The sequence below is a fragment of the Guillardia theta genome, assembly GCF_000315625.1.
Source record: "Guillardia theta CCMP2712 unplaced genomic scaffold GUITHscaffold_63, whole genome shotgun sequence".
Lineage (NCBI taxonomy): Eukaryota > Cryptophyceae > Pyrenomonadales > Geminigeraceae > Guillardia > Guillardia theta.
The window spans coordinates 259,698-287,505 of NW_005434611.1; the positions used below are offsets into that span (position 1 = coordinate 259,698).

Below are 27,808 nucleotides of genomic sequence, written 5' to 3' on the forward strand. Positions count from 1 at the left end.
GAAGACAGACCAGCTGCCACCCAAAGATCCAGACATTTTCATCAATCAGCTTTTCCCCCGGGGTCTCAGGGTAATTTAGGCCCCCCTCCCTCTTCCATCTTCCTCCTTTCCTTTTCCATCCCTCCTTTCTCCTCCTCCTCCTCCTCCTCCTCCTCCTCCTCCCCTGCCTCCCTCCGCCCTCCGCCCTCCTCCGCCCTCTATTCTCCTCCACCCTCCTCCTCCTCCTCCTCCTCTCTTCCCGCTTGTTACATCGAGCCTCTCACCTCTTTCCCACTTGCTCCTTACACTCCAGCCCCGTCCATCCTTCCTCGCACTTGCAGGTTCCCTTGAGCCCGCACATGCCCTGCCGCATCATGTCAGGTCAGTAGGAGGAGAGCGCCAGTCCCTACATGTCCCGAGCAGATGTTGGATGCTCCTCCTGGGCATTCCTGCATGTCTCATGAGCTAAAATATCACCAGCCCTCCTCTCTCCTTCTCCTCGTGCTGCACCTACTGCTCCAGCTTCTCCTATTGCTCGTGCACCTCCTCCTCCTCCTCCTCCTCCTCCTCCTCCTCCACCTCTCCTCACCTTCTCGCACATCTCTCCCCAGTACCCTGCATCGCATCGACACTTTCCATCCCGCGTGCAGGAGCCGAACCCAGAGCAGAACATCCCTTCCTGCATTTCCAATCTCTCAGCAGCAGCAGGTAGGACCCCTCCTTCACAGACCTTATTCAGGCCAGGACAAGGGGTGCTGCATGCTTGGCCAGACCACCCTGGCTCACACTTGCAAGTCTCTCCAGCCTCTCCTGACAAGCATCGCCCATGGCCAGAGCACTCGTTGTTCTCTCCACAGGGACCTCCCGACTCCCTCCTCCTTGAGCGCGACGATGAATGACTTTCACCGAAATCTTACAGGAGGATGTCAGAGCGAAAAAGAAATCGAAACAGCAGCACATGTCATATGTCATACATGATACAACAAATGCTACATACAGAAGACATCTCATACAAATACCATACACATGCCATACACATACTATACACATACTATACAACATTTCAGGCGCAGATCATGACATAGTATCGTCACATCATACTGTCGGTTGCAAGCACCATCGCAACTTTCATCGAAACTTTCACCGGAACTTTCATCGAAACTTTCAAGCACATCGATCTTGAAACAGCTCAGAATGATCCCTCTCACCTCCAACCATCTGCCTCAACTCGCAAGCTTCCCCTGAAAATCCCTTCTGGCACAAACACTTGCCGTCCTGTTCATCCGTGAGACACGGAAGAGAAGAGACCGAGTTTTGAGCGGGGGGGGGGGGGGGGGGGGGGGGGGGGGGGCCAAAGAGAAAGACGGGAAGAGGGAGCAAGGCGAAGTTGGCAGAGAGAGGAGGGAGAAGGGAGGAAAGAACAAAGAAAGCAACCTCCAAGCAGACTCCCCGATCATTGCAGTTTCCTCCTCCAGGACTGCGATTACCGCAAGTTATGACAAGTCAAGGCAGGACAGGACAGGACAAGTCTCACCATTGTATCTCACAAAACTTGCCCACAAATCCATTCTTGCATTTACATCCCTTGTCTCCGTCAAGACAAAATCCCTTGCCGGAGCACTCGATATTCTCCCCGGGAGCGACACACTCCCTACCCCGAGGCTGCAGCAGCATCAACCACCAGGTCGCAACCTTCACGTTGCCTCCTCCTACCTGTACGACAGACGAAGTCGGCTGGGAGGAGGAGAGCGGAGCAGCAGGGGGAGAAGCTGACGAGGCGGACTGAGCTTGACGGGTCAAGATCGGAGCCGAGGGAGCAGACGGAGATGCCCGCTCGTTGCTCGTCTGCTGTACGTTCTGCACCCCTTGAGCTGGGGACAGGAGAGAAGACAGGAACCCTTGAGACCTTGGAGCTCCTTCCCTGACTGGCTGCTGCGCGGCTGTAGGAGGAGGACTTTCAGGTTTGACTGTTGGGATCACATTCGGAGGCATGTGTTGAGGTCTGTTAGCAGCAGCGCTCTCCCTGCTGACAGAGCTCATGCTCTGCTCCTTGGCCTGCATTCTAGCTTGCTCCCTCGCTTGCTCCCTCGCTTGCATGATCGCCGCTTCCCGCGCCCCCACCTGCGATGGAGAAGGTTGCAAGGAGTTCTGCAGGTGGAGCTCAGGAGGAAGGAGAGCAAGTTCGAGCACAAACCGGAGCGAGGGAGGAGCCAGCAGCAGACGCCATGCTCTGCAGAGAGCGGATCACACCACTAGCTACCTCAGAACGCACCTCACCTCCTTGAACCCCCCTGCCACCTGCGAACTCTTTTGACCCCTGCACTCCTCGTCACAAACACGAAGCCAGGAGCTCGGCATGGACGCAAAGCTCCTCGCTCATGTGAAGTACCAATTTGTGTCGCCGTTGGCTGATAGAAGAACCAGGTAGACCATGAGAGCTGTGCGATCAGATCAAACTTTCATGCACGACCGATGGAAACTCTACGAATCCGTGCAATCTTTTCTATGCATGCACGACTCTGAGAGCGCAGGGCTGATTACCCTCTAGATGTGAATTTTCTGTCTCATCAGCTTTCACATACACACGCAACTCTCATATCCATTGAGCATCGCGCCCTCTAAGATAAGGGGAAGTGCTGATAACGAACCGCTCTAGATCTGACCCTTCACCAAGCGCCATGCCCACTCTTCTACAGTGACATGGAAGGGTTGGTAGCTTTGTTCAGCTTCCTACATGCAGTACCTTTCGCCCTCTTCCTCTCCTCCTCCTCCTCCTCATTCACTCACCTCTCGCCCATGTTGCGCTTCCCCTGGCCGCCATGCCACGCCGACACCCCCAGCACATCCTCGCGGATACTCACGGATAATCACTCGGATACACTATCGGATACTTTTCCGGATACCGTAAGTCCGACTCATGAGTCCGAGTCATGGCATCACATTCAACGGTCACGGTTGACTCACTGCCACGGCCCTGAGAGTTACTCCGACGTATCGCTCAGTTACTGAGAACTAACTGATCCTTTACTAAGCAGCTTATATCTCTCTCGCCAGAATCTCTGACTAGTATACGTATGCCCAAGACAAAGATTTCCTGACTCAACGGCTTTCATTGAATGATGATCACGGGGCCGTGGCAGCACTGGCTGCCGCGCACCGTGGCACAGCCCGATCACAGGCTTTATCGGAGGCTTCGTCATGATTCATCTCACACTGTGTTACCGTCACCATCAGGGTCGAAATATTTCAATGTGAGCCCGGCTCAGCGGCTGCCAGCGCCGCCGCCGGGGGCGGACTTGCAGACGAAGTGATCACACTGACCTACAAACCCGCCTCAACAGAAGTCTAGCCGAAAGGAAGAGGCAGCGAAAACCGCTAGTTACGGCTTACTCATCCCGCGGATACCGTCACGGATACCTCACGGATACCTGGACGATGACCCCTGGTGAAAAGTGTCGCTCCGGTAGGAACTCGCCGGGTTGCCCAGTGCTGATATCCAGGGGGTCGGGTACATCTACCTACCCTGACTTTAGTACGAGAAAAGCAGATCTCAGACCGGGTCAAGGGGTGGCCGAAGTGTAGAAGGGTACCTACAGAAGGGGTGGGTAAGCCGAAGATTGAAGCCAAATGTCGTGTTGGAGGAAATGAGAAAGGGCAGGATAACAATAGGATGGGAGCAGGGAGCGAAGTGGAATGAGGAAGGGAGTAACGAGAATCTGGGAAGGAGAAGTATCATGACTGTTTGCAAAGATGTGAAGAGTTTGAAGGCAGTGACGTGAATTGTCATTGGGTTGTTGTGCAAAGTGTTTTGCTGCTTCGAATACTGTTTCTGGAGAGTTTGTTTGTTGCATCAGTCAGAAAAAGAACCATTCAATTCGTTGCCCAAGAAATTCAACTTCTATGTGTTCAACACTCTTGTGATCTGATTCTGTCCTGATGATTAACTTGGCAGCCGTATCAGGCATCCTCCAAGTTTAGGATGGCGGAGGAGAACTTGCTTGTCCGCCCGATCGGGTCGTCGGTGGACGTCGGTTGGGAGGATGGAGCTCCTCGCGCACTCAGCAAGGATGCCAAGAGCGTGCTGGAAGGAAGCATCTTGCGCGTGACGGAGTCAAGGCTGTCAGGAAGGCAACCCCGTCCCAGAAGCAAGAATGCTCCTAAGCCGAACCTGATCATCAATTATCAAGATGTGCCGAGAAATCAGATGGACAACATTGATCTTGATCCCGTCAATCTTGAAGAGCTTGTCTTGCAAAATGCAGAAGCTATGAAGCAGTTCGAATACCTCGAAAAGTCACTCATTAGCTTCAAGAGTCATTCCCATGATCAGGCTTTCAACTTGCGTCATACAGGTCGTATGATGTTGCAGAGCATGGAGATGTAGTCGTGACGATCTCGTTACAGGTAAATCGAAAGAGGATGTGGCAGCTCAAGACATTGTTGTCCCCGCCAGCACGGCAGACAAGCGCAAAGAACGCCTCACGGAAAAGCATGCCAAGCAGAAGGCACCGCCGATGTATCCAGATGTCTTGAGCACTCACTCCTCTGCGATGAACCCCTTGGGTAACGTGTACGCCGAGGGAGATCCTGAGTACCAAGACAAGCACCTTCAACCGCTTGACCCGATCATTGTTGAAGGGGACGGATATCTCTATGGCATCAAAAGTGCTCAGATTGTAGAACTCAAAGAAGAAGTGCGCGGCAATGATTTCTTTGCTATCTTCAGCGGACCCTCACATTCAGTGGCTCTCACCGCAGCAGGGCAGGTGCTGCTCCTCCTCATGCTCGCAGCATGCGCGCGTTGACTGTCGCACAGGTGTTCTCTTGGGGAGCGAACGACATGCGACAGCTGGGCTACTCCGGTGCCGAGGAGGGGATCCTCGGGATTGACATGGAGGCGAAGACGGTGCTGGACATGCAGGGGCACATCGCGATCACTGCAGCCTGCGGAAGGCATCACACCATCGTCATCACTGAGAGCGGTCAGATCTGGAGTTGGGGAGCCTTGACGCATGGCCAGCTCGGCATCGGGGAGGTCACCAAGGAGAAGTATCCCAACGGATACGTGAACACGCCCGTCAGAATATCTTCACTTGACACGCAGTCGCCACGGGCGGTGGCTTGCGGGTACTTCCACAGCGTGGTGATCGATGGCAGTGGGGACCTCTGGTCCTTCGGGTCCTCAGAGAACTTCGCGCACGGGCATGACTCCCAGTTCGACATCCCCCACCCCCAGATCCTCCAGTCCATTCATGGTTTGTACACCTACCCCTGCCTTCAAGCCCATGCTCTGACATCCCCGCCCTGTCACTCTAGGTCAAGATTTCAGACAAATCGCTTGCGGTGCTTCTCACACCATCGCTCTGACGGCTCAGGGTCACATGTACGTGTGGGGAAACAACAAACACGGACAGCTTGGTCTCGGAGACGTCAAGAACAGGAAGGAGCCGACCCTCAACACCAACATGTCCTCGCGAGGGATTCGAAAGATCTCCTGCGGTGAGAATCACAGCGCGTTCCTTTCAGACAGGTGAAGGACTTGAAGCTCCCCCCTCCCCCCTCTAACGTAGGCTGAACAGAGATGTCTTCACCTTCGGCGACGGCTCTGAAGGTGCTCTCGGTCACGGGAACGCTAAGTCGCAACTCGTTCCGAAGCACGTCATCAAGCTGACAGAGGAGTGTCGCCTGCGAGATCTTGAGTGCGGCCCCAAGTACACGGTACGAGAGTCGGCAGAAGCTCTAGAGCTCAAGTGTGCTTCAGGTGGCTCTGTCGGATCTCGGTCAGATGTACTTCTGGGGGAACATGCGGTCGACATCTGGAAAGGGTCAGAAGAACGTGTTCAACATGCCCCGACGCTTCAAAGGGCTCGAGGCCATCTACGGCATCTCCTGCGGCGATCACGAGATCACCGCCCTGGTTCGGATTCCCATCCCTCCTCCTCTGGAGCACAAGTTCAAGGCAGGAATCTTCATCGAAGACACTGGTAAGTCAGCAAGTGCCTGGCCCAACAAGTCACTCCTGCTCGCCAGGCTTCGGAGTCGTCGAGGGCTACATAGGACGAGCGTGCTCGTGGGGCAGAGGCTCAGATGGCAAGCTGGGACATGGGGCCGGGGGTCTCACCCAGTCTAACCTCGACACTCCGTTCCCAATCTACGGCCCCCTGCACAACTACTCCATCACGGTCGTGGCCTGCGGTCAAGATCACTCGGGATGCATTACAGATGACGGGAAGATATTCACTTGGGGGTCGAACAAAGAAGGTCAACTTGGGCTCAATGACTACAAGCCCAGACCTCAACCGACTCCGATTGAGACTGTAACTCCTTTCTGAACGCTTTCATCTCACTCATGCAATCTTGTTTCCAGTGCATAGACCCTGACGTTCCGCGCCTCAAGACCGCCAAGAACAAAATCTTCGTCAACTTAATCATGGGAGACTGGCATTGCATCGCCATCACCAACAAGAAGAAGGTTGTTCCTTCGTACTTGCCTTGCGACTGTCTGAAAGCCCTTCTTCCAGGTCTACTCCTGGGGTAAGAACAAGTACGGTCAGCTGGGCCTAGGCCATACCAACAATGTTCCCCTCCCGACCGGCATCCTCTCCTTGTCCGATCCCTTGAACCGTAAGAACGTTCGCAGCATCGGGGCCGGCAAGAGTCACTCTGCGGTCATCGCTGAGGATGGTGACGTGTACACCTGGGGAAGGGGGTGGGAAGGGCAGCTGGGGCACGACGTGGTCACGGAGATCGAGCTGGAGCCGCACATTGTGCCCAAGATGGAGAACAGAGGGTCTAGTGCTGTGGCTTGCGGGAGAAACCACACAGTAGTCGTCACCGACAACGGCTTGATCTATACTTGGGGTGAAAACAAAGCCGGTCAACTAGGGACGGGAGACCTCAAGTCCTCCAACTCTCCAGTCTTGATCGAGTCCCTAGAGGAGCAAGAGATGATCTCCATAGCGTGCGGCAGCGAGCACAGCATTGCTGTCTCCATCGCCAACGAGGTGTACGGGTGGGGCAGCGGCGTGTATGATCAACTAGGTCTTGGAACTCTGGGCATCTTCCCGAAGCCTCAGCGCATTCCAGGCCTGACGGTACCTCCCGCTTATGTCGAGCGACCCTCTGAAGTGCTTGGCAGGCTGTCCCAAGGATCAAGCAGATCGTCTGCGGCAACAGAAGCACAGCAGCCATCGGCAACGACGAGACAGCCTACCTGCTGGGAGCTTGGAAGGGCATCACCGACCACGTGCAGTCCAAGGTAGAGAAACTTGCTGGGCCCTCAGTCCGGGTGTCTACTAAAGGCACCACACCTGACGTACTCGAGATGCCCATCGGCATCGAGGCCATCAAGGGGATCGCGCTGAGTGAGAGCCATGGGATGGTGATCGGAGTGGAGCAAGACAAACAAGGGCTGATCCAAAAGCGCCTCGACTTCGAGCGAACAGAAATCATCAAGTCGACTGCAATCAATCGGCAGGAATCTGTCTCAGGCAAGTCGAGCAAGAAGTTCAAACAACGGCAGCTGGTTCAACCCTTCATCATGCATGGTCACGGCGGCGACCCCTTCCCTGATGAGCTGGAGGATCTCGACATGCACGTTGAGGTCGAGGCTGCGCAGATCAACAGCGTGTACAGCGAGTCTGTGAGAGACGCCGAGAGCAGCCGCGATGACAGGTCCGACATGCACAGCGTAGATGGTCACAGTGTCAGGAGTGGGACGAGCAAGAGAAGCGGAACGACGGGAATCAGCACAGTAGCTTCCTCCAAGGACGCTGAGTCTGCGGCAGAGGCACGCTCCGTGATTGCAACGCACGCCAACGAGTTGGGGCACTCGACCATGGGAGTGATCGTGACGTGGGGTAACAACAGCCATGGCCAGCTCGGCCTCTGCGAAAGCTCCGACTCGGAGAAATCTTTTCAGCTCCGGCACACGATGACAAAGTGGTTCAAGTCACTTGTCAGCGAGAGGGGCGACAAGGTTCCAGCTAGGGCCCCCAAGCGCAGGATCGCCATCCCCCCGACCCCCCTGCACGGGTCCAGCTCTGCGTTGAACCTGCCTAGCGTGCTCTCGATAGCCTGCGGAGAGTTCCATACGGTAGCGATCTGTATCGAAGGCACGATCTGGTCGTGGGGGAGGAACCAGTGCGGGCAGCTGGGGCATGGCAACACCAAGACGTGTTACTTCCCGACGCAAGTGGTGGGGATGGCGAAGAAGATCTGCATCAGAGCTGCCTGCGGGGGCCAGCACACCCTCGTCCTCACGGATGCCAACAAGATCTACGCCTGGGGGAGCAACGCCTACGGCCAGCTGGGGTTGAACAGGAGCGACAAGGCTGTGCTGCAGCCAGACATCGTTGACCACCTCCGACGCAGCGGCGCCTGTCACGTGCTCTGTGGGTACAGTCACTCGATGGCTCTCATGAAGAACGAGCAGATCTACACGTGGGGGCGCAACGACTGCGGGCAGCTCGGCCTCGGGCACTATACCCACTCGCCCGTGCCTGAGCTCGTGACTGCCTTGCGCTCCGTGCGCGTCCAGCAGATCGCGTGCGGGTACGATCACTGCGTCGCGTTTGTGGCGGATGAAGTGGAGCCAGGCATGCCTCCTCTGGAGCATGTCTACTCGTGGGGCCGCGGCGAAGAAGGGCAGCTCGGTCACAACGAGCTGCTCAGTCGGTGCACCCCCAGGATCGTGGAAGCGCTGGAGGCGAGGGGCATCCGAGCGATCAACGCCGGAGGGTTCAGCAGCATCGCCCTCGACGAAGCGCGTCAGGTGAAGTTTGACAGGGCGGTTGGAGGACAGGAGGATGACGACTGTGCAGGTGTACACGTGGGGAGACAGCCGGGATGGTCAGCTGGGGCACGGGGACGAGACGTCGCTGCACACGCCGAGCATCGTGAAGGCGCCGATCTTGGAGGACAGCATCCAGAAAGACGCCAACGAGACCTTCCGCTCGAGGTCCATCTTCGTCGGGCCCAACTACATGATCAGCCAGGTAGCCACTCCCTGCATCCTGCTCATCCCCAGCCTCCCGATTCCCCTCAGCCTGCTGCTTCTCCCCATCCTCCTGCTGCCCTGCTACTGCTGCTGCTACTGCCTCTCCTGCTGCCTGCCCTCCCCCCCCCCCACCCCCCCAACATGCTCTTGCCTCTCCTCCTGTTCCTCTTCCTGCCCCTCAGGCTCCCGCTGCTCTCTCAAATTCGCGCAGGGTCTGGACGCGGACAAGGAGAAGATGGTAGACCCGATGAACGACAAGGTGCCTCTCGACAAGTACTCGTGGGGCTGCAACTCCCACGGGCAGGTAGGCCGCCCCTGCTGCTCGAGAGCTGGGCAGCTGACTTCTGGAGCAGCTGGGGATGCCGTTCTACAACGGGATCCGGAGGAAGAAGGGGAAGTTCCTCAACGTTCCGGAACGAGTGCCGTTCTTGAGCAAGTGGACGATCCGGGAGATGGCGGGAGGGCTGGAGCACGTGGCTACCATCTTCGAGGTGAGCACAAACCCCAAGTCAGGGCGGACGATCGAGGACCTCAACACGGACCTCAAGAGCCTGGCGACCGGGGAGTTTGAGGAGGACCAGCACGGACACGACGAGGTGGACGTGGACGCGGACGACCTGTCAGACCACGAGCTGGGAGGTCTGAACGAGCTCAAGAACTATGGCGAAGACGACTTTGAGAGCTCCAGTGACGAGGACGAGAATGAGAAGTTGTACTTTCCGAAGCAGGCAAGCTCATCACAGAAGTTTCGGTATTTTCATGGTTCCTCTGACCTGCTCCTCTCCTCCAGATCTTTCACAGGCTGCACTCTGCTGCTCCCATCATCAAGAGGCTGGGCCTGTCCAAGTACTCGCACCTCTTCGAGGAGCAGAACGTCTCGCTGGAGACGCTGCTGGAGCTCAGGGAGGCCGACTTGTTCGAGATGGGTAAGACAGCTTGGAGCCTGCTGGGGTTGCTGAGAACAATGCAATGCAAGGGGTCAACACGCTGGGAGCTCGACGACGCATCATGCGGACCATCTACGTGAGCGAGTCGTGGGTTCAGGGGGGGGCTGACGGGAGAGCAGGAGCTGAGAAACGCCAGGGACATTTCGCATGCAGGCTTCGAGGAGGACGTAGGGAGCGACCGAGGGTGTTGCTGCTGCTCATGGTTGGCGCAGGAGTTCGAGCCCCCGACCTTCGAGCAGTCGGAGGTGGAGGGGAGGGCCCCGCTCAAGGACATGCACGAGTTCCATGACGCGGACTTCTTGGACGAGAGGATCAGAGCCGAGCAGCTGGCGGACGGCAACGAAAAGGCACTCGCATTGTACAACGTCCCTGTGAGTCTCCTTGTGAACTCACGGAGGGGATGCTGAGCAAGAGGCAGGAGAACGAAGTTACCAACGGGCTCCCGCTTATAGGTACCCTCAACCTCCTTGTCTTTCTCATCGTTGTGTTTGTTCCTGATCGTGTGCAGGGATGGGGAAGCTGAATGTGCCCTTCATCACCTCAGCGTGAAGACGACGAGCTCGATAGTCTTCAACCTATCGGAAGGAGAATATTACCCTGTATGAATTACATTCTAGTGGGACACTGTCAATCACGTCTTACACTCTCTCTCCTCATGGAATGTCTCACAAGTCACTCCCGCCTCCGAGTTGAACACTTCGTTCTCGTTGTTGGACTTCTGCTCCTTCAGCCTCTCCTGCAGCTTCTGCTGGATCCTCTGGTGGAGCATCTGCTGGGGGCTGACTCGGTCGACAGCTGCAGCAGCCAGCGCGGCAGCAGCAACCAGGTCAGCTGCCTCCTCCGCGCTTGACAGCGACTCTCCTCTGGAGTTGCTGAGCGCGTGATACTTGGCGCGCACTTCAGTCGTGCTGGAGTAGACGTGGGGAGACTTGAGCGAGGCCTGGAGACACTGAGCCGGTGGAAGCTGGACCCCGGCAGCCAAGGCTGCGACCATGGCGCTGGCAGCAGCTGCTCGAGAGGCAAGGCTTCCCAGCTGAGGAAGGAGAGAGTGCTCGAGGCGGATGAAGCGGATCTTGCCCTCACACGCCAGGATGCAGCAGGCCTCGTTGTGGGCGCCGCAGTAGCCCGAGGACGAGAAGATTGTCACCATCTGGCTGTGCTGCTGCACCTGGAAGCCTGTCTTCCTCACCTCGTGGGCCCTCACCAGGTAGCTCAGGTTGTACGTGTGCAGGAACCTCTCCAGCGCCTCTGCAGTGAACACGTGAGCTGTGCCCCGAGTAACGTTCAGCCCGAAGCCGCTGTTGTCGACCTTCTGGGCTGGCTCGCAGGTGGGAGGGGAAGGGTCGTTCCACATGAGGTCCCATGCTAGTTTGCAGCCCTGGGGCGAGGAGGGATCGGGAATAGGCAGGTCTCGAGGGATCTTGTTGATCTCGTTGATCAGCTCCGCCTGCCCTCCTGCTCCCGCAGCGCCTGGCATGACGTCGGACGATGGGATCCCGCCATGAGCGCAGAAGATGCTGTTGTCCACTATTGCAGCGATGGGAAACGTGTCGAAGGCAAGGTTGACACTCTCCCACACTTGACTCCCCAGCTCCTCTCCCAGCACCATCTCACACGACTGCTTGAAGCAGGGGTTGTACGCTGAGTAAGAGTTCTGCGATCGCATCTCATGGTTCCCTCGGAGCAGGACGATCTTGCCGGGGCAGAGAGCCTTCTGAGCGAGGAGGTAGGTGATAACCTCCAGGTTGTGCGCCCCTCTGTCCACGTAGTCCCCAAGGAAGAGGAAGTTTGCGGGGGATAGCGCCGGTCCTATCCTCCACAGAGCCTTCTCGAACGCAATGAGGTCCTGGTAGTTGCCGTGGAGGTCTCCGAGGATGTAGCAGGGAGCCCGCACGTGCACGCACCTCGGCTCGGCGAGGCAGATCTTCCTCACGTCCCGCGCCACTGACTCGATGTACCTGGCCAGGAGAGACTTCTGCATCGGCCCCTGCACCCCCCAGCTGTACGCCGGCTTCTGCTTCTCGGGTAGGGGGAGCTCAAAGAAGCGCAGAGCCTCGAGCAGCTGGTTGGGAGCTGACTGCATCTCGAACAAGGTTCCATCGCTGTTCTTCGTCACGCTCCTCCTCTGCGTGTCTAGGCCTGATGCCGCATGCCCGATGCCGCCTGCCGCTCCTTCAGGATCGAGCACGCGAAGATGCGGCGAGTCCATGGGGACAGGCGAGGCGGTTCCTCCAGTTGGCGTGTGCGGGCGAAGAGATCGAGGGGTGTGAGGCCCGGAGTAAGTTCCCGTGCCCGTGTGCTCGTCCCCATGAGAGTTGGAGCGGTAGGACCACAAGGACTCGAAGCGCTCGACGGTTCCCTGGTAGCGGTTGAGCTTCACTGTGTGAGAGGCGAGCTTCCATGGCGCCCGACGAGCCCCGAGGGTCTGCGAGGCGTCAGTCGAAGGCTTCCGCAGCACCCGCGAGTGACAAGAGGGGCATTCCACCATGGAGCTTGAGGGGGAGTTGAAAGGGGAGGAGAAGGAGGAGGAGGAGGAGGAGGAGATTGCAGGGTCCCTCTTGACTGAAGGCTCAGACTGAGCTGAGGAAGGAACGTGCGCCTGCTCGGCAGGTCGTGAGTCTTGATTGGGGTCAAGGTGATGTTCTTGTTTCTGTCTCTTGTCATGCTTGTCATCTCCAGCATCGCTGTCGGATAGTGCGCGCTTCCCCTGCTGCTTCCCCTGCTCCTCTGACTTGGAAAGCTCCTCCACCTGAATGCACCTTTCAGGATCAGGAGCGCCTACGGTTGTGGGCAAACCTCAGCGACTTCGACGGGCCTTGCTTCGCTCTCCTTCCCCTCGCCATCGTCATGGGGCACGACGCTGTTCAACCTCGTGAAGACAACTTGAAGTTGCTCCTTCACATCGAAGGGCCTTAACTTCAGCTCCGGCCAGCTGCACCTGCGGGGGGCAGGGAAGGGAAGCGTGAGGGAAGGAAGGGATAGGTAGGAGGGTAACCTGTGGTTGTTGTCATGCTGCAAGGTGGTGGTGTCGCAGATGTTTGACTCTGATTCGACATGGTTGTCTGTTATAATCTCCACAAGGACCTGCTCGTCTCCATCAGACCACAAACTCCTTCTTCTCCTCTCTCGACCTTGTCCCCGCCCTTGGCCACCAAGTCTCGCAACCGCCGTCTGAGGCCAACTTCGAGGTGCGTGACCTTCGAACCCATCATTCTTCTCTCTGACACATTTCATCCCCGTCCCCTGCTCACCTTGAGAGGCCCCTTCACAACGTATACCCAACTTTGCCGATTCTGCGAATCGATCTTTTCTTCTGCGTTTGCCTTGAATACAATGGTATCAGATGTACAACAGAGACAAAAATCGTTTCTTTAGTGTGATGTCCTGTGTTGTGAGCGATTGAAATTTTTGTGATGCCATGTATTGGTTTCAGTCTGCAGACCTTGGGGATGATCTTTCCGTTCAGCCTGACGATAGGGTAGGAGGTCCTAGGTTGACCGGAAGAAAGGCTACAACCATCGGTCTCTTCGCTCCCTTTCGGTGGCTGCGCAAAATTTCAGAAGGCAAGCCGGGAAATCTATGAACTCACCAGCTCAAGGTCTGCAACTGCATCGCAGAAGTCGGCCAAGCTCATAAAGTCTTCTGCTTTCCAACAAAGTTAGAACACGAACATCGGCATTGGGTCAAGAAACCTTGTCGTCTTCTTGCCCATCGTGTTTGCACTATTTCCTGCAATGCTCATGAATAATTTGATAAAAGAAGCATATCATACTTTTAGATCTGGCTGGCTTTTTTGATTGTTTCCGAAGAATAAAGGGACCAAGTGAACATCTCGAATGACTTGATCGAAGCAATCGAAGTCCATCTGCCGAACAGTAAAGTATCAAAGCCACTGCAGGCGTGGCAACAGCGTTGTTAGTCAACCATTCCTTCCGACGAGTTCTTATACAGTCCAAAGAGAACTCTTGTGATCCAATCTCGGCTAAATAACTTGAAGACTTTCAAAGGCGAGGACATGCCACAACCAATCTGCCTGACCTGTACGCTGTCGCCCTCTTCATCACTGTCCATGCTCTCCCTCCTTGCCTGTTGTCTTTCAAAGCTGAAAGGAAGTCAAAACATCAGCATGCGGTCAATAAATCTTCAAACCACGCGATAGCGGCTGTCGAGAGAAACCTGCGGAAGTCCACGGACGTCTCGTCCTGGTCTTGTAGAGCCTCAAACCACTGATTCAAACCTGAAGTGACCTAAATCAGTGCTGCTCTCTTCCCATTCTGAAATTCACATGACGGTGGCAAACCATCGATGATGGAGATCAGGTCTCGAAATGTGCTCTTGGACACCTTGAACGACTGGTGCACTTGGCTGTGAGCTGTACATTTCTCTTGAAACTTGTTCTGTCGGAGTAGGTGAGGCCATGAAACAGATCCAAGAGGAAGAAACACGCACGTGCAGGATCTCAACATACGCAGATCCAATGGTTGTGAGCCAGTCGATCGCCTCCATCTCCTCTACTGAAGGACAAACCACACTCGAGGTGTTCTTATCCACGTCGACCTGTCAGCCGGATACGAAATGAAACCTTGAGATGATTTGCGGGGTCCCTGCCCTTTTGGCCTCACTCTCTGTCTCCTTCTCGCTTCATACAAAGTCTGCTTTCACATGCGGTCAAGAACGGCATATTCCAGCTTCGCTGCCCCCAAATTTTCACGTTCTGAAGACCTGCCGAAGGAGGCATTCAAACAGAACGACAGGACATCTTGGCGGTCAATCAGTGATTCTAAAACAATCAAGATGAGGTTTCGCATGCTTCTACATCATCCTTCATCACTCCTCATACCCGAGTCCAGCATTACGACCACAGGGAAAGAACTTGCATATTCAATCAAGGCGCTAGACACTGAAGGGGAGGCCCCAAACTCCTCCCTCCTCCTCCCCACATCCTGATCTCGATGTAAGGTCTCCTTTCTCTTACCCTGACCTCCTCGTTCCTACCTCCCCTTGCCCTTTCCCATCCCCCTTCGCTTCCTAAACTCTCTCCACCATCGCGACCCCCAAAAACTTTTTAAGAATTAAAATCACTTTTGAGATAAGCCTCACCCGTCAACCTAAGCGGAAAAGTACCCCTACTCATATCACCCCCACCCTGGCTGCAATTCATTTTTTAGAAAATGAACCACCCCTGAATTCTGTACCCCACCACCTTAGCATCAGGAACAAACCCCCTAGGAAGATACAAATATTACCCCCCTTTTTTTCCCTTACCCCTCTTGAATGCTACCCCTACCCCCTCATTCGATTCTCTGCTGTACACCTCCAATCCCTTCCAAAACTACCCCACCCCCTCTACTCCTCTCTGGCACCTTTCAACTTGCATCAAGACCACCCCACCTTGGGTAGACAATTGCTTCGGAATTGCAACCACCCGTACTTGGTTCAAAACTTTAAAAAGTACCCACCCCGTCATTCCCATCATATTCCAGCTCCAACCACCAGTCCCCAACTCTTTTTTATTCTTAAAAATATTATACAATCGAAGCTGGCAATTTCACATGGTAGTGCGAATTCAGAATTTTAAAAATCGTGTCGTACATGTAATCCTCGGTGTAGTACTAGAATGTAAAACAAATCCATAATTGGAAATATTTCTTGTTTTTTGGTACTGAATTGCTGATACAACCAACTATATATGTAAATAATCTGGTACTCTTTCTTGTGGTAATCCGGTACATTTACGGGGTTCCTGATTTTAGGCGATGAATATTAGTTACTAAAAGTAACTAATAGCTTTCGTAATGACATCATTGGTACAAATATCAGGTTACCCGCCATTTATGGCTCCGCCCACTGTACAGACAGGTCAGCAAGCACAGCATGGAGGAGGAGCGGGGGAGGAGGAGAGGGGGCGCGCAGGGGAACGAGAATGGAGATGGAGTAGAGTGAGTTCAAGGATGGTCGGTGAGGGCGAAAGGAGTACTGTATTGACTAGTTGGAGAGAATCCCCTTGGTTCCAGGCGCAGGGATGATTCCTGATGAGCTTGTGGTTTAGCCCAAAAGTTGATACAGCAATACCATGCAGGAGCAGAAGTTTGTGGAGAGATCGAACGGATCCATGTCAACGATATCACACCCGAAGACTTCGAAAAGAATTACATCAGCAGGTGATGGAGCCCCCTGCTCCATTTCATTGTATCACTGAAATCTGGAATCCAGAGGGATGCCCGTGGTGTTGACAGGGGCCATGGACGGATGGCCTGCATGGAAAGTAGGATCGCGTAAAGTCTGAAACCATGATGCATCTCTGATTCATCCAAACTCACCCGAAAGTACCCAGTGGAGCCTGCAATGGTTTCGACAGACGTATGGGAACGTAGTATGCCCTATCGATATTGGAGGTACCTGCTGGCTCAAGTATGATGCCAAATGATTTGGATGTCAGGAAAGAAAACAACCATGACACTGGATGAATACAGTAAGAAATACTTCCTATTCCTGAGCTTCAATTTTCACCGTTCGAAGAAAACTTCATTGGCATGACGCCATATACTAGTATCGAAATTCCAAGAGTACGAAAACCTACCTGCTGGTTCTTCGACTCCCTACCTGAGAACAGTGAGAAAAATGCTGATTTGAGCAGAATGCCTGAGAGCTTCGCAGTGGTACTTCTCCGATGATATCCCCGAACTTGTGGAAGACTTCTCGCCTCCCGATCATTTTCATGCAAACGACATGTTCGAGAACCTCTCACCCGACCTCAGGCCTCCTTTCCGAGTGAGGCAAAGATGTTGTTGGGGACTAGAGGCTGACAGATGTGCACAGTGGCTGTTCTTTGGGCCGAAGGGAACAGAATCGAAACTTCATGTTGATATTTGGGAGACAGATGCTTGTAAGGTGGTTTTCTCAAAACACAAAACAATCACGATATTCACAGGGCTGGGCATGCTTGAAGGGGAAAAACTATTCACACTGTATCATCCTGCTCATCGCAAATACATTGAGAGGGAAGAAAATGAATGGGTGGATCTATTGTAGGCGGATCACTCTCTGGATTGTTGAACAGTGACCATTTCAATCTAGAAAACCTCCCAATAGTCACAAGTTTCCTGATCAATCAAAGGCGGTCCCTGCTCAAACCATCTTGAAAGTAAGATCTGGAACCTTCCTTCTGATGTGATTTCAGTGAACGTGGTACAGGCCGGCGAGATCATTTACATCCCTCGCAAATGGCCACATCATGCGCTGGCTCTCTCAGAATCCATCTCTCTTACTCTCAACTTTGCCCCACTGTGTGTCAGAAAAAGCATTCTCAAGCACGTGGTCCCCTACACACGGAACAGAGCAAGGTGTCAGGTCAGACCTGCAGAGACTATATGAAACTGCAGCCCCGTCTCATACAGCCTTGTGGCAGATGGTGCTGGGAAGAAGATTGAAGGCTTCAGACAACCTCATGCAGGTCCGTATCGAATGAGAGGCAAAATGCCGGTGTGCTTAGGGGGGATTCCGGGGGGCAAGGAGGTAGTACGGAATTGAGCAAGTTGACTGGCTTGCCTGAGTGAGAATCGTGCTTCAAATCGCTGAGTATGGAATTTTCAGCTCTGCATACATGGAGGAACAATCAAATATGGAGACATGTGCTCCGACGACGCTGCAGTAGCAAGGAACCCAATGCAAGCTGCGGATGATCCTGCCGCATCAGCATCGCCCGATGAAGATGGCGACGCGGCGCCGGTAACTTAGTAAACTTCCGTCTGTGACAGCGAGGGACTCCCGATTAAAGTGAAGTCAGAGCATAACGAGGAAAATGGCAGATCACTGAGCCAGAGAGTCAGGAGCTGAGCCGTGTCGGACCGTTGAGCACCGTGTGACTGTCAGCGGCGAGCCGCGGACTCGGCCCGGCCGGGACCGTGGGCGCCGCGGCCAGCCTCTGAGCGAGTCCGGCCCTTCCACCCGCGGCCCGGTATGATGGGCCCGGCGCCGGGGTCCCGGTATCCGGCCGCGGCGCCAGGGTGGCCCGGGGGCGTCACTGAGTTAAAAGCAGTTTCTGGACCGTGCCAATAGTGGTTGCCAAGTTGATCACGCGCCGGTCACAAGGCGGGACCCTCGGTCACCCCTCATCTCCACCCTGACCAGTGAGCCATGACGGATTTTGAGGGGATTTGAAAAGCCTCAAATAGTTTACTCATCTGCAAATTTGTACCGTGAAAGTAAAGAAGGACAAGAACTTGAAGCGGGCCAAAAATGAACTTTCTACCTGAATTCAGGAACTTTGGGCTCAAAGCAAGAACTTTTGAAGGGCTCTGAAATTGACACGTTAATGTAAGCTGGAACCTTTGGTCGAGCAGAGGAAGAGTAAACCAAAGAATAAGAGAATCATAGAACTTATTGAAAACCCTTTCCTACTAATTGAAGAACTTTTGAGATGATTACTGAACTAATCATCTCCAGCGTTAGAACTAATCGCATATAAACCTTGAACTTCTGAAGGACAATGGAGCAATCTAAAACATTATTAAATTAAAAGATATATTAAAACTTGTCCTAAAATATATTTTAAGGATCTCGAGCTCCAAATGAAAGGTTGGAAATCTGGAGATAATTGCTTTTCGGAAAACTAATATATTGTTTTTAATCAATTCATGGTAGAGATGACTGAATCTTCAGATTTATGGTACAAATTTGATGCTATTATTGGTCTTCTTTGATGTGTAACCCCCACCCCACTCGATAACTTCTTGGTATGGGGAAAGTGTGGGTGGGTCTGGAACCCGTTGCCGTCGCTTGGGTGGGTAGTATTTGACCGGGTTTGTGCACAGTACCTGGGAAGATGGGGGTAGTGAAAGGACAAAGAAAGGGTTCAAAAGATGTAAGGGGGTGGGGGTGGCCATGAAGGAGGGGCTATATAGAGGGAGAGACGGAGGATCGGAGCAACAGGCATGCAGATTTTCTTAAAAAGCGCGAAGACCGTCACGACGCTAGTATCCCCCCACACCTCTATCCTCCACCTCAAGACTTTCCTGACGGACATCTCTCGGGTTCCTTCACGAAGCTTGAGGATCTCTTGCGGTGGAAAGGAGCTAGTAGACCACAAGTACCTCGTAGACTACGGCGTGAAGGACGGGCAGACTTTGGAGTGGACGATCCGACTGCTGGGAGGAAGAGGGGATATTGCCGAACTATCAACAGAGTTCTCTCTAGAAGACTACGACCTGGAAGGCTGCCTTGAGCAAGAAATGGTTGCCGTGGACGAATGCTCGGGCTGGTTCGGATCTTCGGAGTCGACGGAAGAGTCGCCAACGGATTCAGCTGAGGAGATGATCGAGCCACCAGAGATGATCGCTGGGGTTGATGAGGGCTTCGATATCAACAAGGTGCTTGCAGCAGCCGCTGCTAGAGATCCTTCCATGGAGAGCATCGTGCTAGAAATACTTCCGAATGGTGAGAACGTTCCCATTTCGGTAAGCAAGACCAAGAAGGGTCTTCGCTATGACTTGGAATCGATCGAGGACGAGAGATTGAGAAAGAGGTTAGCGAAGAACCGTCTCTCAGCAGAGAAATCTCGACAAAGGCGGAAGAATCAGCTGCAGGAGCTCGAGCAGCGACTGGCAATGTTCGAAGAGCAGAACTTGATGCTGCTGAAGAAGAACGAAGCTCTTGAGCAGGAGAATGCGAATTTGCGGAACAGGTTGGGAGATGGAATGGGACTATAGTGTTGAGCGATTGAGTAATGAGCTTAACCAAATGGCCTGGTGGAGATGAAGAAATAACAAAACTTAAGAAAAAACAAGGATTATCCAGGATTTTTTTTATTCTTGTAGAAGTGATATGAAGTTGATTTTAAATGAAAATTCATTTTTTCTTCAAACGTCAAAGTTTTGGTGGGGAAATGTTTTTCTTCGCAGCGACTTGATCATCGGTAACTCTTCAGCCTACGAGGTAGAACAGATCTTATGGCTGCAGACCTGGAACCTCGAACGGTAGAGGTGGGAAGGCTTCCCATGTGATTCCATCAGTAGAGATAGTGCTCTGATGCTTCGAAGTATGATGGGCATCGAAAGTCACAATCAAGATCGCAGTAACAATCATTTACATTCACAGTAGTTGTTTTGTATACTACCGCCCATCACTCACAAACTTGGAGCAGCAAAGTTACCCTCATCCCCCCATACTCCCATTACCACCCACCCCCAGACTTGCCACCATATCTACCCCCTTGAAGCTGCTTGCAGCCCCGACTACCAAACTTGAAAAGCTGCATCGGCAGTCCCTCCCTATGCTGCTCGGTGCGGCAGTGGTTGGCGGGATGCTCATTCTTGGGGTTGTGCTTGTGGAGTTGAAGCTGACAGAGGCAGGATTTCAGGTTATTGATCTTTCACGTGTGATTGATGGAACTTGTGTTGTCCTTTGCGAGTGAAATCTCCTTGTTGCCAGAGGTATTCGTGCTTTCTGATGCCATTGTGACAGGGCTTGGATAATGTCGAGAGAGAAAATGTGAGACTATCTTATGTTTTCTTGCTGCATCATGATCTGATTCGATCTCTCCAGTCCAAAACCCCCTCCAGCTTTCAAAATGACCAGGCTCCTGCTCTGCGCGAAGAAATCAAGGAATTGCAGCGCCATGTCATGCCTTAGTTATTTCTATGTTGATCCATGTCCTTCTTAGTTGTGCATACCTCTCATACTCATCAAGCGTTCTATGCTCAAGCGCAAAGATATCACGAACACCTTATATGTTGACGAGTTTCATGCTGGGATCTACAATGGAGAACGGATGCTAGGTGTGATTCGGATGGGAGCTCGACGCTCTTATGGGTTAATGCAGAGGTGCAGCAGCTAAGGAGCAGCTTGCATGGCGAGTTAGAGCTTGTTGGTACCATGTGATGCACTAATGTATATCTTTTCTTGTGGTGAGATTTCTATTCACGAATCATTGTGAAACTGATCATTACAATGGTAGAATGTTTGATGGAAAGTCAACTTGCACCTAAACCTTTGCATAAAATCAAATCAGAGTTTGCATCCTACCATCTTGGAGTAATCTGAGTAGTAGTACTCCTACCATCTTGGAGTAATCTGAGTAGTAGTACTCCTACCATCCGAGGCTTGGTGGCACCCCCACGCGGGCCGCGATGATCCCCATCCGGATCTGCACGCTGGACTCGACGATGAACAACCTCTGCATCCGCGTGGCGGCTGGAGTAATCTGAGTATGAGTACTCCTACCATCTTGGAGTAATCTGAGTATTAGTACTCCTACCATCTTGGAGTAATCTGAGTATTAGTACTAGGGAGCATTAGTTTGTACCTGACAGCCACCATGATGATCCGAGACTGTGCGCATCATCAAGTTTTCGGGCCTCGGGAGTCCAGGCTGACTCTGCAGTGAGCGCGGGAGTCACAGAGTCAGGCTGAGCCCGGCCGCTTGCGCGCCGCCAAGTCTGGTCACTCAGCTCAGCGGCTAGGCACTTCCAGGACGCCATTGGTAGCCGCGGCGGCCCCCGCAGCCCCGCAGCCGGGTCAGGCTGAGTACGCGTACCGTACCGGCGTAGTGCCGCGTACTGACCCCGGCGGCCGCGGCGTGGGCCCGGCCGCCGGGGCCCAGGCCTCCACGTTATACATTCTGCTGCTAACTTCCCTAGGATGGCGGTAGCAACGACTACGGCGATGCTGAACCGGGAGGAGGAGGAGCGAAGGAAAGGGCCCGACGCCTTCAGCTGACTTTCTGCTCTCAGAGTCTCGTGTCACTGTCTTGACAGCATGCTGTCCCCTCGTGAGCCTCCTCCTTTCGATTAGCAAGCATCATTCCTTGGCCCTACTTTCCCATTGTAAACGGTTTTCTGGGTATGGCAGCAGCCGCGAAAAAGAAGGGGGGAGGAAAGGAGGGTCCATCCAAGCACGAGCAAGACAAGGAGCGACTGACACTTGCACTGAAGTGGTCGTGGAGCTATGAAGTGGACGAGATGTTCAAAGAATCCTTTGGGATTGACGATGACTGGACTCAACGCATCTTTTTCGAAGCAGAGCCCATGTCCCACGAGGAACTGGAGGCCCATCCCGACCCGCTCCTGCTGCCTCCTCGTATCGACAACGGAGCAGGCAAACCATTCAGAGTGAACGTGCACACTGTAGGAGGAGAGACCGCGAGGAGAGCAGGATACCTGATAATCTCTTCAAAGCGCCACCCCCTGAAGCTGCGCAAGGCAAATAGGTTCGAGGATGAAGGTGAGAGTTTGCACGGCACGATGTCTTCAGTTGTTCTTGATCAGAAAGCCACGAAACGATCTCCTGCGAGCGTGTGGGCCGTGGAGAACGAAGAGAGCGACCCCGCGACAATCTACGGGAAGATCTTGTTTGCGTCTAAGAAGAGGATGAACCCGTGTCATGAGCACCTGTACAGGACAGAGAGCACCAATCAAGGTCTGAGATGTACTGCTCAACATCAGGAGAGAAACCTCACTTGTACACATGGCAGACGAAGACGAGGAGACCAGACCAAAAGACGAAGAGCTGAATCAAGTGTGCCCGAACCCTTCAGGCAAACTCCTTGACTTGTCGCTCGTGCCTCACAGTCCTTGTGCATGTTACAGGTGGTCAAGGAGGAAAGAGCTACTGGGAGTAAGAGCATGCATGCGTGTACGCGCCAAGTGACTGTAACGCAGCTGGAAGCATATCCAGAACAGTCCTCTAGCAACCGAGAACACTGTTCAAGTAGTGGACAAGCTTCGCGACCAGAGCGAGAAAGCTGCGCATGACGTGCTGCCGTGAACATAGGATTGGCGGTCTGTGATGGTTCTGCAGGTGCTCCAGCAGGAGCTGTCTAGGAGAAAGGGGCAGGGGAAGACGATCTTGAAGTCGTGGCTCAGAGCAGTAGAGATGGCAGAGCTCAAGGCTGTGAACATCTCCAACAGCAAAATCCAAAGGTGCAGCAAGATTTCCATGTGTAACACTGAGAGAGTCAAACCTGCAGGTGGGGCTCAGAGTATGACCAGAGAGTTCTCCCCAACGCCAAGTTCAAGACCTTCTCGATGGTTCCGATACAACCTTGCAGGCCTTGCCGGTTACGATCCTGTACAGTTAGCAGAGGAGCTGCAACCGATCTGGGCAGCTGAGGAGGAAGAAGTGCTGGTCACCATCTACAACGCCAAGGTGCCTCTCCTCCTTGGCGTCCTTCACTGCGATCTCACCAGCCGTAGCCTGGGGACAAAGTGCGGATCTCCAGTCTGTGCAGGTCGGATGCCTATCTTGCGCAGGTGCGAGGAGCTGCCCTGACTGTGGCTGATGTGACATGATGGTTGTCTGCATTTCTGCAGTACGTGGACAAAGAGGGGACTCTGCTGTCAAGAGATGCTCATTTCGACTGCTGGTGGGCCGGTGACAGCAGCCTCCGAGGACCAGGATGCTCCTGACGTGTTGACACATTCCACGTAGACTTCGGGTCTGTCGAGAAGCGACAGAGGGGCATAGCAAGAAAGGTTTCTGAGAACAAGGTCAGAGGCTAGAGCTCTCGAGGCTCTCTTGCTGCCTGACTTGCTCGTGCAGTCAACGAGCGGGCAAGGGAAGAAGGTAGGAATCGTTCAGCCCCCCCCGAGCACGACGGAGGCAAGACAAGGAGCTTTATTCTGCGCTGGGTGAGCTGCATGCTGCCGTCGGCCTCACAACGGTGTTAACGGCAGGCTGCCAGGTACAAGGATGCCTTCTGGTTGTCGCATGTCCATCCCCCGGTAGCCCGCAAGCTCGAGCTCCCTCCTCCTCCTCCTCCTCCTCCTCCTCCTCCTCCTCTTCCTCTCTTCTGACTGCCACCAGCAGGAAACCCATGGGAAGTCCGTCGATCGCAAGGACGATCAGATCAACAAGAAGCTGATCCATGAGCTCAACGTCGGCTCAAGTCAGTACCTTCTCTGCAAGCTTCTGTCTCCTCCTCTCTCCCCTCCTCTCTCCCCTCCTCTCTCCCCTCCTCTCTCTCCCGTCTGGCCTTTTCAGGCCCTTCTGTACTCTTCCCTGCCCTGTCCGTCCTCGATCATCTGCACTCTCTCGTTTCTTTTCACCCACGTCATGCCAGGAATACGAAAACTGAGGCCCAACAAACTTCTTTCCAAGCTGCGAAGGCCGAGACCGCAGAGACAGGTGAGAAGAGAAGGTTGCAATGAGCATGCTGATCGTCAAACCTTGGACTAGTCCTTGTTCGATACGTCTGCTGTTGACCCGCGCCAAGAGTTCCTTGACAGCTCATACGAATTCTTCTCTACCTTCACGGATGCAGATCAAGACGACGAAAACTTGCTGCGGGCGATCCAGGAGCAGGATAGCACGTCCAGAGAGACCAAACTCAGCCACATCGTGAAGGTTGTGAAACCGTGACTTGTTCTGATGCATGTCTGTACTAACACGTATGTTGCAGCTGCTTTCGAAGCGCTCGGAGATGACCTCAGTCCTGCTGGACACGTTTGATGACCTCGATGACGAGCAAGAGTTTGAAGATGCATACCCAGGGGTGTGGAGATAACATATCACATAGCCAATGAGATGAGATCATATATGACCATTTCTCTCTCCCTCCCTGCCTCCTCTCCCACCCTGCCTCCTCTCCCACCCTGCCTCCTCTCCCTCCCTGCCTCCTCTCCCTCCCTGCCTCCTCTCCCTCCACTCCCTCCCTGCCTCCTCTCCCTGCCTCCTCTCCCTCCCTGCCTCCTCTCCTCTCCTTTCCTCTCCCTCCCTCCTCTCTCTCCCTCCTCTCCTCTCCTCTCCTCTCCCTCCGCCCTCCCTCCTGTGTCCCTCAGCCGGCCTTGATCTGGGCCTTGATCCTGCTTGATCGCAAGTTTGTGGGTATCTGGTCACCCCACATACGTGGTTCCGTACGGTCAACTGCTGAGCGGAAATGGGGGGAGGGTTGGGAAAGGGGAGGAGAGGTAGAGGATGGGGGGAGGCAGAGGCTCGAAGCAGGAGGGCAAGGGAAGAGGGTAGGAGGGAGCTGAGTCTCTCTTCGCTGTCGCTCCGCACTGTCCCTGGACTCTCGCTGCTGCTGCCTCTCCTCGAGCAACTGGACCTCTCCCACAACGACCTGTCGTCGTTCCCGGATGAGCTCTGGGGCATGCAGGTTCTGCGCGTGTTGAATCTGTCAGGGAACAGGATCGAGGGCGTTGGGCGTCACTACTCGGATGCTCGCAAACAGATAGGACTCTTCCGATGTGAAAGCATAGACCTGTCTTCCAATCAACTGCAAGACTGGCCGACATTCTTATCCAAGTAAGCAACGATGCTCTAGGCTGTTGATCAGAGTTGGATTTTATGTGGCCAGGGATCCTGTATTGTCATGATTATCTCCTCTCCTAGTTATCGTCTGTGCTGACTGCTGTCTAGCCTTCCTAAACTTCATTCCCTCGTTCTTTCTGCAAATCCACTAGGAACACCCAGCGAGGGTGGTTTAGCAAAGTTCACATCTTTGACAGAGCTAGGTCTAGGAGCTGGTCTCACATCGGTAAGGATGGTCTCATCTGAGTCCATGTCGCCGCTTACGACCTCGTCCAGGAAGCGGTTCTGTCTTGCCTTCGAAGTTGTCCAGCTCTGGAGTCCTTGACTCTGGAGAACAACGGGATAGGAAGAGCAGAATGGATGGAGAGTCCTGCTAAATCAGCAACGCCCTGCCTTCTGTGACACTCTTCGATGCAGGTCGCCGCTGACCATCTCCATCGTGAGTCACCCGAGGGACGGGGAGTGGGAGACTCGGGCGTCGCAGATTCTGAGTATCAGTATGCGCCACTGTGGGAGGGCGAGTGTCGTCTTGACCTCTGCTCTGCTTGGATAGGGGAGGTGATGATGTCGACCCGGCCCATCGGTCGACGGGAGCAGAGGCAAAGGACAGGGATCTCACAAGAAGTGCTGACCGCCCTGAACCTGTTGACCCCAACATCGTCTTGTCTTGGAAGGCTATCGGCTCCATGTACTGGGTAAGGACTGGTGGATGCTATCGACCTGCCGCCCTCTTGACTGCTGGCAGGTGAAGACGCTGAATCTCAGCCGCAATCAGCTCAACTGCGTGCCCAAACTTTTCTCGAGGTTCACTAACTTGGAAAGTTTGAACCTCAGCAACAATGTAATCAACCGTGTCCCCGGTGTGCTTCTGAACCCTTGCAACAACGCTCCCCCTGACTCTCCTGGATGATGTAGAGCTGGAGTTGCCAGCATTGAAGAAGATCGACCTCTCGCACAACCTGATCAGTGATGTAAACTTCACCCTGAAGAAGGTTGATGCTTGACATGATTGTAACTCGGCCGTTCTCACCAGTTGGACGGCATTGACAAGCACTTTCACGGCATCCAGGACCTCAACATAAGGTACCTTTTGACAGGAGAGTCGTCTTCGTCGTTTTCACTCTGTTGCAGCTGGAACAAACTTGTATCATTGCCTCGTTTTGAAATGCAAGATGAAGGGAGGTGAGTTTTTTAGTTTCTTTGGCTGCAGCTCATTTTGCCGCTATCTATAGTTTTAGCAGATTGACTGCTCTTCAAGATCTTGATTTGAGCTCGAATGCGATAAAAGACATCCGAGCGGTGCGTTGCTGATCCTTGATAGTTGCTCTCAGACCTTTCGTTTCGAGCTTGCTCTAGCTCAGGATTAAGATCTTTCCGTCCGTCTAGGTTGCGATGTGTCCCGTTCTCACGAGGCTCTTTTTCAAGAACAATCCAGGTTCCGATCACATCATGTTACCTTCATGGTCGTGGCCTTGGTAACTTCCAACAGTGTGTTCTCCTCCGAAAGATGTGTTAGAGGGAGGATTGTCGACCATTCAGAACTGGGTATGTGTCTCAGATTGATTGGGGAACCTGATGATAATCTCTCCTGTGGTTATTCAGGTAAGGACCAACCGGCAAGCCGTCATACAAGAGCATGATCAAAGGAGGAAGGTGCTTTGGACTCGGTTCATCGAGCTATGATTGTATTTGTTGATCCTTTACTTCTAGCAAGAAGAAGAGGAGAAGAAGAGATTGCATGATGAAGAAATGGAAGCTAGATACAAGAAGGTATGTCTGCCTTTGGGGTAAGTCAGGCAATGATAAATTCCTGTGTACAAGCTGTTACAAGAGCTGGACGACGACGATGACAAAGATTGATAACGGGGGAAGGAGCCGGAAGCAGTGATGTCAAATAGGAAAACTCATGATGTATGGAATTCAATGACTTGCCATGCTCCTAATCAACGAGCTGTTTCTAAGTATGTGCCTCCTCCCAGCCTCCCTTTCGTCCGTCACTTCTCCTCTCTGCGCCTCGTCATCTTACAACATCTTATGTGCTTGCCTCTCTCCATCCCTTGAATTACATCTCTAGAGCGATTCAAGATGAGGTCACTTGCCTTCTACCTGCGTACATGGCTACAGCCTTTTCGTCCCACATCCTTCGTCCTTGGTCACCAAAAGGTTTAGTAAGGAGATAATTCAGCGGTATCGCAACCTGCCCGTCACCTGGTTCAAGCATGACGGGCACTACAATCAGGCATCCACCACATTACACGGCTGAAGAGCATAGCGATGGGGAAGATGGAGTTCTGGGTTTATGTTCGAGTCTTACAATGCATTTGTAGATGACGTGGTAGAGCAGATTCAGGCGATGACACAAATCCCTTCACCATCATCAGGTCATCGGGCAGGAAAAGTTTGTCTTCGAGCATCAGATTTCGTCCTTGTCAAGGATCCATAATCCTAGGTCCTTCCAGCAACGTTGATCAAATACCTCTACCTTTCCTCTCCTCTCCTTCCATCCACAGCGCTCTCACAACCTCCCAGTATTTGTGAGATATTCACAGCGATGAGCTTGCGATTTCTCCCTCCCTCCCTCTGGAGCCATGGAGCTTCACAAACGTTCGTCCCTCAGCCGTATTTTCCCCTGTTGCGA

General features: G+C 53.5%; 8 protein-coding genes across 8 annotated transcripts; 5 read left to right on the forward strand and 3 right to left on the reverse strand.

Annotated features, from left to right (window-relative positions):
• Positions 1-259: 259 nt before the first annotated feature.
• GUITHDRAFT_142365 (hypothetical protein) lies at positions 260-2,800 on the reverse strand (the record flags this gene model as incomplete). Its single annotated transcript, XM_005827888.1, has 11 exons — positions 260-343; positions 569-658; positions 710-891; positions 1,188-1,254; positions 1,414-1,456; positions 1,514-1,692; positions 1,834-2,100; positions 2,174-2,209; positions 2,257-2,296; positions 2,369-2,417; positions 2,767-2,800. The coding sequence occupies 11 exons, from the start codon at positions 2,798-2,800 to the stop codon at positions 260-262; spliced, it is 1,071 nt and encodes a 356-aa protein (XP_005827945.1).
• Positions 2,801-6,500: 3,700 nt separating this feature from the next.
• Positions 6,501-8,677, forward strand: GUITHDRAFT_46944 (hypothetical protein; the record flags this gene model as incomplete). The annotated part of the gene is made up of 2 exons (XM_005827889.1): positions 6,501-6,907; positions 8,020-8,677. Coding segments are annotated over 2 exons (1,065 nt in total), but the record flags the coding sequence as incomplete, so codon positions are not given.
• Positions 8,678-10,504: 1,827 nt separating this feature from the next.
• Positions 10,505-12,431, reverse strand: GUITHDRAFT_153965 (hypothetical protein). Its single transcript, XM_005827890.1, has one exon. The coding sequence runs from the start codon at positions 12,410-12,412 to the stop codon at positions 10,556-10,558; it is 1,857 nt and encodes a 618-aa protein (XP_005827947.1). The 5' UTR covers positions 12,413-12,431; the 3' UTR covers positions 10,505-10,555.
• A 271-nt stretch (positions 12,432-12,702) lies between these two features.
• On the reverse strand, positions 12,703-14,430 carry GUITHDRAFT_142367 (hypothetical protein; the record flags this gene model as incomplete). The annotated part of the gene is made up of 12 exons (XM_005827891.1): positions 12,703-12,862; positions 12,920-13,008; positions 13,056-13,121; positions 13,176-13,247; positions 13,367-13,468; positions 13,514-13,566; positions 13,617-13,653; positions 13,697-13,789; positions 13,963-14,026; positions 14,101-14,161; positions 14,225-14,321; positions 14,374-14,430. 12 exons carry the CDS (start codon positions 14,428-14,430, stop codon positions 12,703-12,705), a joined length of 951 nt encoding a protein of 316 aa, XP_005827948.1.
• A 1,597-nt stretch (positions 14,431-16,027) lies between these two features.
• On the forward strand, positions 16,028-17,713 carry GUITHDRAFT_153966 (hypothetical protein). Its single transcript, XM_005827892.1, has 12 exons — positions 16,028-16,085; positions 16,138-16,204; positions 16,259-16,319; positions 16,364-16,396; positions 16,475-16,536; positions 16,582-16,695; positions 16,744-16,810; positions 16,856-16,952; positions 17,002-17,068; positions 17,119-17,274; positions 17,333-17,377; positions 17,518-17,713. Exons 2-12 carry the CDS (start codon positions 16,142-16,144, stop codon positions 17,659-17,661), a joined length of 909 nt encoding a protein of 302 aa, XP_005827949.1. The 5' UTR covers positions 16,028-16,085; positions 16,138-16,141; the 3' UTR covers positions 17,662-17,713.
• Positions 17,714-18,857: 1,144 nt separating this feature from the next.
• Positions 18,858-19,783, forward strand: GUITHDRAFT_164518 (hypothetical protein; the record flags this gene model as incomplete). Its single annotated transcript, XM_005827893.1, has 1 exon — positions 18,858-19,783. The coding sequence occupies one exon, from the start codon at positions 18,858-18,860 to the stop codon at positions 19,629-19,631; it is 774 nt and encodes a 257-aa protein (XP_005827950.1). The 3' UTR covers positions 19,632-19,783.
• Positions 19,784-21,764: 1,981 nt separating this feature from the next.
• On the forward strand, positions 21,765-24,424 carry GUITHDRAFT_112975 (hypothetical protein; the record flags this gene model as incomplete). The annotated part of the gene is made up of 15 exons (XM_005827894.1): positions 21,765-22,338; positions 22,394-22,508; positions 22,581-22,674; positions 22,720-22,841; positions 22,889-22,949; positions 22,996-23,067; positions 23,115-23,171; positions 23,232-23,292; positions 23,350-23,408; positions 23,461-23,549; positions 23,603-23,642; positions 23,728-23,806; positions 23,981-24,045; positions 24,097-24,264; positions 24,320-24,424. The coding sequence occupies 15 exons, from the start codon at positions 21,765-21,767 to the stop codon at positions 24,422-24,424; spliced, it is 1,761 nt and encodes a 586-aa protein (XP_005827951.1).
• A 585-nt stretch (positions 24,425-25,009) lies between these two features.
• Positions 25,010-26,537, forward strand: GUITHDRAFT_112976 (hypothetical protein; the record flags this gene model as incomplete). The annotated part of the gene is made up of 9 exons (XM_005827895.1): positions 25,010-25,164; positions 25,279-25,396; positions 25,447-25,568; positions 25,724-25,865; positions 25,916-26,030; positions 26,086-26,162; positions 26,204-26,253; positions 26,302-26,352; positions 26,492-26,537. The coding sequence occupies 9 exons, from the start codon at positions 25,010-25,012 to the stop codon at positions 26,535-26,537; spliced, it is 876 nt and encodes a 291-aa protein (XP_005827952.1).
• Positions 26,538-27,808: the final 1,271 nt, after the last annotated feature.